General features: G+C 66.1%; 2 protein-coding genes across 4 annotated transcripts; both read right to left on the reverse strand.

Moving 5' to 3' along the window:
- PPIA (peptidylprolyl isomerase A) lies at nt 1-2,048 on the reverse strand. The gene is made up of 5 exons (XM_064730949.1): nt 1,894-2,048; nt 909-939; nt 731-819; nt 404-576; nt 1-302 (listed from the first exon to the last, which is right to left on the reverse strand). The coding sequence occupies exons 1-5, from the start codon at nt 1,960-1,962 to the stop codon at nt 167-169; spliced, it is 498 nt and encodes a 165-aa protein (XP_064587019.1). The 5' UTR covers nt 1,963-2,048; the 3' UTR covers nt 1-166.
- A 604-nt stretch (nt 2,049-2,652) lies between these two features.
- On the reverse strand, nt 2,653-9,399 carry ZMIZ2 (zinc finger MIZ-type containing 2). Of its 3 annotated transcripts, XM_064730946.1 has the most exons (19): nt 9,227-9,313; nt 8,403-8,524; nt 8,039-8,153; nt 7,748-7,950; nt 7,466-7,658; nt 7,131-7,385; nt 6,880-7,053; nt 6,725-6,790; nt 6,479-6,650; nt 5,752-5,896; nt 5,064-5,274; nt 4,883-4,988; nt 4,571-4,728; nt 4,429-4,496; nt 4,179-4,247; nt 3,818-4,062; nt 3,561-3,736; nt 3,229-3,441; nt 2,653-3,115 (listed from the first exon to the last, which is right to left on the reverse strand). In XM_064730946.1, the coding sequence occupies exons 2-19, from the start codon at nt 8,450-8,452 to the stop codon at nt 3,008-3,010; spliced, it is 2,727 nt and encodes a 908-aa protein (XP_064587016.1). In that variant the 5' UTR covers nt 8,453-8,524; nt 9,227-9,313; the 3' UTR covers nt 2,653-3,007. The 3 variants fall into 3 exon arrangements, with proteins under 3 accessions (XP_064587016.1, XP_064587015.1, XP_064587013.1); XM_064730945.1 differs by lacking the exon at nt 8,403-8,524 and having other exon boundaries at nt 3,561-3,703; nt 9,227-9,399; XM_064730943.1 differs by lacking the exon at nt 8,403-8,524 and having other exon boundaries at nt 9,227-9,399.
- Between the last annotated feature and the right edge of the window lie 304 nt (nt 9,400-9,703).

Genomic DNA, 9,703 nt, shown 5'->3' on the forward strand with positions numbered 1-9,703 from the left:
TGTAATTTAACTCGTTTTATTTAGATTCGAAGGTAACTGCGGCCCAGTGGGACCGTGACCCAGTAGAAACGCAGCAGTACATCAGGACTGGGGTGGGAGCGGGTGAGCTGCAGCGGGCTGTGGCGCCCAGGCTGCCTGAGGAGCCGTCAGTCGGTGAGAGAAGGGTTTACGAGAGCTGCCCACAGTCGGTGATGGTGATCTTCTTGCTTGTTTTGCCATCTTTGGAGCCGCAGCGCTCCATGGCCTCCACCACATTCATCCCCTCCTTGACGCGGCCGAAGACAACATGCTTGCCATCCAGCCTGCGGAGAACCACCAGTCACAGCCGGTCCCATATCCCCCAACACAGGACATCTCCCAGATGCAGACCCCCAAGCTCCTCCTCCCACAGCCCACGACTCACCACTCGGTCTTGGCAGTGCAGATGAAGAACTGGGAACCGTTCGTGTTGGGGCCAGCATTGGCCATCGACAGGATACCAGGACCCGTGTGCTTCAGGATGAAGTTCTCATCTGGGAACTTCTCCCCATAGATGGATTTGCCTCCAGTGCCATTGTGGCGTGTGAAGTCACCACCCTGTGAAAAGGCAGTATTTCAGGGCATGGGTGCAGAACACTCTGGAACTGGGTGCAGGCAAATGGCAGAACCAATCCATCTCCAAAACCTACCTGAGTGCCAGACTGCCTCACGTACCCACCTACCCACCCACCACAGCAGGAGCACCACGCACCTGGCACATGAACCCAGGAATGATTCTGTGGAAGCAGGACCCCTTGTAGCCAAATCCCTTCTCACCAGTGCTCAGAGCACGGAAGTTTTCTGCAAAGGAAATAAAACCCCACCATGAACAGATTTGTTGAGTTTGGGGCTCAGTACAGTCGCCGTGGAGCCAAAGTTGTTTTACCAACCTGCTGTCTTCGGCACCTTGTCTGCAAAGAGCTGTAAAGACAGGAAAGGCATTTGTCAAATCCGGGCTGGCCACTGCCCCCCACTCTCAGAGGCCAGTCCAGACACTGCTCGGAGCCCAGGGACCCCCACCGGGTGGGGGCTTCTGGGCCGTGCCAGCAGCTCTAGATTCCTCCCCGTCTCACACCGTTATCTGCAAGCTCTGAACTAACAGATGCAGCGGCGCTCATCTCACCAGCGGTGCAGAGAAGGGTTCATTCTGCTGGCCTGGATTAAATTAAACATTAATGTGCCCAAGACTTCCTGGGCGGGGCGTGCGCGCCGCCTCCCAACGCTTCGGGAGGATTTTGGGCTGGATGCGCCGCCCGTGGGGGAGCGCGGCCCCGAATCCGCAGCAGCCGCGGCGCCCGGAGCAGGCCCGGCCGTGCCAGGGATGCTCTGCGCCCCGGGCGGGGTGAGAAATGCTTCGCCCTCCAGCGACAATCCCGCAGTGATCAGGTTGCCGGCACTCCCCGCCGACATCCCCAGACTCGAGCAGCACCGCCCGGGAGCTCGACGCGGCTTATCCCGATGCTCCGGGGGCCTTGCGATAAAATGGCGGCGGAGCCGCCACGGCCGCAACCCGCAGTTGGGGGGAACTGCCGCGCCCCCCCCGGCCCGGGGCGGAGCGGAGGCGCGGCGGGAACGCGGCGGCAGCGAGGCCGGCGGTAACGGGGATCCAGCGGCACCGGACCAGGTGCGCATGGACTGCCTCGGGCGATGGCGCGCCCTGGGCTGGCACCGCGCCGCCGCTCCTGGAGCCGTCCGAGCGCGACGCTCGGGGCCCTTTGTTCGCCCCACCGGGCCGGGGGCGCCCCAGCCCCGCAGCCACCAACGCGCCCCCGCCGCGCACGCGCGGCGCCGGCTGACCCCCCACCGGCCCGGCGCGCCCGGCGAGGAAACGGCAGCGGCGCCCACCGCCCCTCCCCGGCCGCCTCCCGCGCCCACCTCGAAGGTGACGCGACCCAGGGGCTCGTTATTAGCGGCGATATCGAAGAAGACGACGGGGTTGGCCATGGCGACACACGAGCAGGGCAGCAGACACTCGTCCGTACGGCGGGCGCAGCGCAGCAGAAGGAGCGCAGTCCCCCGCCGCCCCTTATATAGGGTTGATGAGGGCCCGCCTCCCTCGCAGAGCCGACCAACGGCCGCTGGCAGAGTGGCGGAGTGGCGGGGCAGGCAACCAATCGGCGGTACCGCCTTTGAAAGGGGGGGGAAGGGGGAAAAAAGCGCGGGCGGGGTGGGGGCCGCAGTCCGGCGCTGGGCAGGGCGCGGCGCGCATGCGCCGTGCGGAGAGCGAGGAGTGGCGGGATGGCGCAGGGGAGGCGGGCGCGGCGCTGGGCAGCCGTGAGGGGAGTCTCGGGGGATGCGGCGGCACCAGGGCCTCTGGGGCTTGGAGCTGCGGCCCAGCCGTAGCCGCCCACCCTCTAACGTGCGGAGACACCCGATTGTCCTCCTCCGCCGTCGGACTGCAGCACCGCCCAGCCGGCCCCGGTTAATGATTGACGCCACAGGTCCGGTTCACCGCCCAGCCCGGCCGCCGCTGCTCGGCGATAGGGCAGGATTCCCTCGCTACTCGAGACACACCTCCCCCCTCTGCCCGTACAGAGGCCTGGATCCTCCCGCCACCCGAGGGCCTCCCCTGCGCGCTCAGAGTGGTGGCGGGGCCAGCCCCACAGCGGGATGACAAAAGATGGGGGACACGCGTGACCCTGCAGAAGGATCCTTTAATAGCCATCGGGGACATACAGGGCAGCTCGTCGCGGGGCAGGGGGAGCTGAGCTCCACACCCCATGCCAGACCCGTGCGGTTAAAAGGGGCAGCAGCATTTGCACATTGATAGGGGGGCACGGGCAGCCCCGCACTTGCCTTTAAATATGGGGAGTCTCGGGGGAGCAGTAGTGTTTCTACACTATGTACAGCCTTGTGCTTCTGGGGGGGCTCAGCCCCTCTGTCCCATCGCAGCCCTTTGAGAAAGCCCCCACGGTGGGGGGTCCCAGCTCTGCAGCGGGCAGGGGCACACAGTGCTGCCCCCCAGCCCCGGGAGGGGGGCGAGGATGGCTCAGTTATTCTCGAAGAGAGAGAGGAGGTCATCGTTGCTGCTGCTGGGGAGGTCAGGGGGCCCCAGGTAGGAGAGCAGCTCGTCAGGATTCGTCAGCTCAGGCAGGAGCTGGGGGTGGCAGTGTGTGATGATCGGCTCCCCGCAGCTTCTGCCCACCCCCCTGCAGCAGCTGGGGTCCCGAGCCAGCGGCCGGACCCTTGTCCACCCCCCTGAGTACTCACGTCGAGGGCAGCCTCGGAGCCATCGCCCGCCGCGGCCATGCTGGGTGCGGGGGGGAAGACGAGGTCGGCGGTGTGGGCCGGGGCTCCCAGGGGCGGCCGTACCCCTGCGCCCCGAGAGTGCAGCGTGGAGCTGGGCTGGCTGCCCGAGGGAGCACTGTGCAGCCCCGTCTGCACCACGGGGTGGGATGGCTCCATTCGTCCCGCTGGGGGAAGCTGGGGAGTGTGCGGAAAGAGCATAGTCATGAGACCCTCCCTCCCCCGGGACCCCCCAGCCCACACAGAGTGAGACATGAGGGTTTGTGGGGAGTCCCTCCACCTATAGCCCAGCTGACCTGTGCAGGCAGAGTGGGCACAGGAGGCTTCTCAGGGGCCAGAAGGCTGCCTGGGATGTTGGGCTGGTAGGAGATGGAGGAGGGGCCTGGTGTGAAGTCACTCAGCGTTGAGGGGCCAGGGACACCAGGGGCAGCAAAAGGCTCTTGGAAGCCCCCAGGACCCAGAAAGCTGGAACCTGTGAGAGGAAATGGGGCAATTGGGGGACACACACACAGGGATGGGGTTCAGTCCTGTCCCCCATGGGTGCCCCCCGTACCCGGGGTGCCGTAGTCGGTGGTAGCCCCCACTGGAGGTTGTGACAATGCTGGGAAGGGCACAGAGCCAGGCCCCAGGGCCGCAATCATCTCCATGATGTTGGGCAGCACCATGTGTGCAGGACTGAGTGTCCGGCACCGCTTCAGCGCTGGCCCCTCCGGCTCCTCCTTGATGTGGACGTCAGGTTTCATAGGGACGGGTTTCCAGCTGCAGGTCGGGTCGATGGTGATCTCCTCATGCTCTGAACTGGGGACAGCAGGACCACAGGGGAGGTGAGGCTGGGGGCACTGGCTGCACAGCCACCCCTGGGGTGGCACAGGACTAGGCATGGAGGGACAGACAGCCAACGGGAAGGCACTTACTTCTGAATGTAGATCAGGATGCCCAGCATGTACTGGTCAACCTCCAGCCCCTCCAGCAGGGCCGTCTTACTGCAGGCAGAGAGAGAACAGATTGAGGTATGGGAACCCCCACCAGACAGGAACCTCCCCCTAAGGCAAGAACTGTTCCTCTCCCAGGGCAGGAAATAGATTCCCCACAGGTAGTGAAACACACACCCATGCCCTGCAGGCAGGGACAACAGGGCATGGCCCCATTGCAGACCCCACTCACTTGCAGACAGGACACCGCCATGTTCCCCTCTCACAGTTGAGCTGCAGGTATGACTCCAGGTCAAAGCACTGTGGGGAGAGCAGCAGTTGAGATGGAAGAGGCAGGATACTGGATACAGCACCCTGTCATCACCACGCCCTACCTGTATGTGCCGGCAGTCATGACCCCTGGCTGGAAGCTGGATCCTCCGGAAGGTGATAGGGCATTTGAGGGACACCTTGATGGCTGTCTGCTCCACACCATCCTCACCATTGGGCCCTGGTGTCCCTGGGATGGTCCCACTGCTGAAGTTGCGCTTGACTGGGAAAGTGAGGGCGAGGGGCACCAAGGGTCAGAACCAGGACCCTGGGACGGGGGTGGCACCATGGTGGCACCTGGGCAACACTGCAGCATTACCCCCATCCTGCTGTGGCCTCCCTGCCACAGTGCATCCTGCTAAGCCCCAGGTGCTCACTTTTGGTGATGCAGTGCTCAGCAGGGAGCAGGCGCTTCTTGATAAGCCCCTGCAGCACCGAGCGCACCGAGGGCCGGTGCACCAGCTGCAGGACGAACAGGTGGGACTGTGGAGAGACAGGAGGCTGAGCTGCGGCCCCAGCCAGCACCCTCCCTCTCCTGGTACCCTCCTGGTGACTCACACAGCAGCAGGCGGTGACAGTGATCTGGATAGTGTTTCTGCCAGGCTGGCAAACGTGCTTCAGGTAGAGTGGCTTGTGGGAGGTCTTGTTGTCACCACGCTCGATGGTGAGCGGCGTGGCATTGACGCTCACCTGCACGGAGGCCGGCCAGTTGGTGTTCATCTGCCGGTCCTCGTGGTGGTAGCACTTGAACTGCAGCTCCAGGTCAGGCCTGGGGACAGGCAGGTTGTGGGCAGGGGGTGTGTCCACATGTGTCACCACACCGTGCTGCTCCCTGCTCTGAGCCATGCAAAACCATGCAGTGCTAAGCCATTCCATGTTACACTGAGTCATATGGCACTGTGACAAACCCCAACAGCAGCACAGCACTGTGCCAGGCCACACCACATCCCACCATGCTGTGCCATGCCAAGCCATGCCCCAAAGCACCAGGCTGTGCCACAACGTGCCAAACACCATGACACCACGCTGAACCACGGCAGTACGGCTGTGCCAAGCCACACTTCACACCGTGATGCAGGGACAGTGCTGTGCCCAGCCATACCAGACCACACATCCCCGTGCCACATGGCACACGCAGTGCCCAGATGTGCTGCAAGCATAGCCCCACTCCACAGCACACGGTGCCATAGAGCAGCCCCGAGCAGCACTGTGTGACACTCCAGAAGATGCCCCCCAGCATCCCCACCTCATCATGAGGGTTTTGTAGACAGAGTCACGGAGCTGGAAGACGTGGTTGCTGACAGCCAGGTTGTGCTGCAGGCGGAAGGGCTCCAAAACCACGCCGTCCCGCACCGGGAAGGTCAGCCGCAACTCTTCGCCGGGGGCCGGCCCTGCGGGACGCCGCCATCAGGGAAAGGACACCTTCCCCGGGCGTCAGCCACACCCTGGCCACGCCCCAGCCGCGCTCCGCCCACCGAACAAGGACCCACCTTGCAGGGAGCCCAACCTACGCGACCCTGCCCACCCTGGACACCGCGCCCCGGGCAATACAGGAAGCCCCTCCCACCGAAAGCGGCCCCACCCCTGGGGACCACCCCTCTCCCACCCCTCTGGAGGAAGCCCACCCCACCGCACATTCCTCCCGCTCGCTCCAGGAAATCGCACCATAGCCAAGCCCCTCCCGATCCACCCTAAAAGCAGAAGCCCCCACCAAATCAGCACTCCTATAAAGCCCCGCCCCCTGAGGCCACACCCTTTTAGCAAGCCCCTCCCACTAATCACAGGCAGCCCACTCCTGCCTCAATCAGCCCCCAAACCCCGGCAGTGGCCACGCCTCTTCTCTGAATTCCCTCCCACCTTCCATTTAAGGGGAAAAGGCCAGGGAGCTGTCAGGAGCGAGGTCTGCACGGTACACACGGGGGGTGATCTCTGCAAAAGTCCCCGCAGAGATCACCCGCAGCAGGGACACCCACCTGAAGGGGATGGGTGCAGGGGGGCAACGCTGGGCTTCATGTCTGCCAGGAAGGGTGACTTGACATCCTGCCCAGGGGACGCATAGGTGGGGATGCCACTGCCTGGTGTCATGGGCGGCGTGGGGTTCCCGGCCAGCGGCGAGCTGGGGTAGCCCGGCAGTGACCGGCCCGGCTGTAGAGGCAGCACGTGCCCTCAGCGTCCAGCCAGGCCAGCAGAGCCCCCGCGCCGCCCGCTGCCACACTCACCCCATTGACGGCTGCTTGGCTGTAGGTGCTGAAGCTGGCGCTCTGCCCATTGAACTGGTCAGGTGGCTATGGGAGGAGAAGGGTCTCCAGGGGCTGGCACCAAGGCATGGTGGACACCCAGACCTCCACCCCTTGCCCACGTTCCCCTGTGGTACCTTGTAATAGGGTCCAGCACTGACTGAAGTGGAGAGGTACTGGCCCACACTCTGCTGCAGCCTGTGGCCAGGGTATGAGGGGGACGGAGCGGAGGACTGGGGGGCGCTGGGGGCATACTGGGCACCAGCTGCAGCGTACTGCCCGCCCTGGAGGTACTGCTGCGGTGGGTACCCCTGTGGGGCCAGGGAGTCAGCACCAGTGGGAAAGGGGCCCAACCACATGCCATAGCCCTCACCAACGCGGCACTCACCTCATTGGAGTACCCCCGCTTGAGGCCCTGGCGGGGCAGCTGCTGGCTCTGGGGAGGTCCAGGGTAGGTGTGCTGAGGCACTCGCTGCCCACCATAGAGGGGGCCAGTCCCGGGCGCCCGCACTGGGCTCATGCTCACAGGAGAGACACCAGAAGGGGCCACAACACCTGCCATGCCAGCTGGGCTCATGCTGTTGGGGCCACGGGGTCCAGCATGGGGCAGGAACTGGTTGCTGAAAGACTGCCCTGTGCCCATCTGCAGCAACAAAGAGAGAAGGGTCAGAGCAGGCCAGGGGGGCTGTCAGCTCCCCAGTTCTGCCACATCCAGGTTCTTACCGCACCATACTGGCTCAGCTCCTGGCTCTGTTTCTCCTGCAGTGCCGCCACCGTCGCCGTGGCTGTGGCTGTGGCTGTGGCAGCGGCAGCAGCCACAGCAGCAGCTGCTGCTGCCTGGGTGAAATCAGCAGTGGCCCGGCTGGCATGCGAGGCGAGCCCCATCCCTCCAGGGCCACTCGGGCCACCATTGTAGCTGAAGAACAGAGAAGCAGTAAGGGGAATGCAGTGGCTCTCCCTGCAGCAGGGCACATGCCAGGCCACAAAGAACAGGGCTGGCCTTACCTGGCAGCGAAGCCTGGCCCATTGGAGTAGGTGTTGCGCCCATAGACACTGGGCTGCACATAGCCCTTCCCTGGGGCCCCTTCAGCAAAGGGCTGCTGTGGCAGGAATGGTGGGGAGCTCATGCCCGAGCTGGTGCCTGCCATGCCAGGCAGCAGTGGGGTGCTGGAGCTGCTTCCCCCAGGGCCCATGGGGCTGCCAAAAACCTGGAGGGCGCAATGGGAGGCAGTGGGTCAGGCAGGGGCAGTAGCATCCAGGTGTGGGGGATGCCTGGGGTGGGGGTGCTGCTGGTACCTGGCTCTGGGAGGGGTTGCTGACACCCCAGACAGTGGTTACCACGGAGAGGGATCCCGGCGGCTGATTGGTGCTTGGTTGCCAAGGAACAGCCTCGTATGCAAATGAACCATCACTAGAAAGAAAAACAAATTAATGAAGATGAAGGACAGAGGGATGGACGGACGGAGGGATGGAGGAATTGAAGAAATGGAGAGATGAAGAATGGAAGGGATGGAGGGACAGACAAGGGGATGGATAGATGCATGGATGGAAGGATGGAGGGAGGGATGGAGGGATTGAGGAATGGATGGATGGATGGATGGATGGATGGATGGATGGATGGATGGATGGATGGATGGAGGAACGCTGCCCCGGCGCCCACCCGTGGGGCGCAGGCGGCAGCGAGGGTTTCATGGGATTCATGGAGCTCATCAGCGGGTGTGGGCTGGGTCTTCCGAGGCCGCGGCGGGCACTGCGGGACGGCGGCACCGTCTGTCACTGGGGCTGCGGGAAGCAGTGGAGCGGCGGGTGAGGGGCGGCCGCCCCCGGAGAGGCCGGGGCGGGGGGGCAGCCCGTAGGCTTCGCGACCCCCCAGCCTCCGCGGCCGGGGCTCGGCGTCCGGCCCGTGGCTGGCACGGGGCACCGGCCGGCACGCGCCGCCCCCGCTCCGGGCCGCCCCCCCGCTCCGCGCCGGCCACCGCGGCGTCAAAGCTCCCCGGGGCGGCGGGCGTCGGGGGCTTCCCCCGCGCCTGTGGGCGGGGGAAACCACGGGGACTTCCCGGGGAAGGGACGCGGCCCCCGGCCCGGCACTGCGCCCCGCTGCCCGGGGTATTTCCAGCCGGGCCCGCCAGCGGGGGGCCGCGGGGGTCACCGGCGCTTTCGGTTCCTCCCGGCGCCGCGGGAGGGCGGCGGAGACGGGGTCGCCGCGAGGAAAGACAAGGAGAGGGGAACACCCGCGGCGGGCCTGCCCCGGCTCCCGGGAGCCGCCACCGCGGAAGCACCGGCCCCCGGCGCCCCTCGCCGGAGGTGACAGCCCCCTCCGCTCCTTCCCCGGCGGCACCGCAGGGACAGGCCCCGGGGCCGGGTCCCCCCATTGCCATGGCAACCACCCCCACCACCCCCGGCACGGCGGAGGGGGCCCGCGGGGGCACCGCCAGCCCCGCCCGCCTTCCGCCCCGTCCCCCCGCCCGGCGCTCCCGCTCTCACCGCGGCGGCGGCCCAAGATGGCCCTGGCGGCGCGGGGCGCGCGCGGCTGCGCGGAGGCTGCGCGGGATCTTCAGCCGCGCGCGGCCGCAGCTCCGCGGGGGGCGGGGCCGGGAGGCGGGGCCCGGGCGTCGCCGCGCACAATGGGGCCGCGCGCTCATCAGTATGCAGGCCCCGCCCCCGCCCGGCCAGGCGCGGGTAGCCGAGCGCCGAAGGGTGCGGGCCGCGGCGGCGAGCGGGATGAGGGCAGTGGGGAAGCGCGCGGCCCCGTGTGCGTGAGGAGCGCGACCGCAGCGGCGGCACCGCCAGACGCGCGGGCACGTGGCACCTGGCACCGGTGTGCGCGCGGGGACACCGTGTGCGACTCGGTGTGTGACTGCGCAGCCAGGGGGATGCGGCGGGGCGTGGCACGTGTACCCCCGACCTCACCCCTGCACTGAAAGACCTGCAGAGCCGAAAAGCGGCGGTGGGTTCTGGGGA

The sequence above is a fragment of the Zonotrichia leucophrys genome, chromosome 22 (assembly GCF_028769735.1).
Source record: "Zonotrichia leucophrys gambelii isolate GWCS_2022_RI chromosome 22, RI_Zleu_2.0, whole genome shotgun sequence".
Classification (NCBI taxonomy): domain Eukaryota; kingdom Metazoa; phylum Chordata; class Aves; order Passeriformes; family Passerellidae; genus Zonotrichia; species Zonotrichia leucophrys.

Bases quoted from the DNA above. Each gene is read 5' to 3' on its own strand.
- ZMIZ2 (XM_064730943.1), bottom strand. From the start codon at position 9,384: ATGAGCGCGCGGCCCCATTGTGCGCGGCGACGCCCGGGCCCCGCCTCC. The intron at 8,154-9,226 runs GTGAGAGCGGGA...TTTTCTTTCTAG, and splicing joins CATCTTGGGCCGCCGCCGCG to TGATGGTTCATTTGCATACG. The intron at 3,737-3,817 runs GTACGGGGGGCA...TTCCTCTCACAG, and splicing joins CACCGACTACGGCACCCCGG to GTTCCAGCTTTCTGGGTCCT.
- PPIA (XM_064730949.1), bottom strand. From the start codon at position 1,962: ATGGCCAACCCCGTCGTCTTCTTCGATATCGCCGCTAATAACGAGCCC. The intron at 940-1,893 runs GTGGGCGCGGGA...CTGTCTTTACAG, and splicing joins TGGGTCGCGTCACCTTCGAG to CTCTTTGCAGACAAGGTGCC. The intron at 820-908 runs GTTGGTAAAACA...TTTCCTTTGCAG, and splicing joins CAAGGTGCCGAAGACAGCAG to AAAACTTCCGTGCTCTGAGC.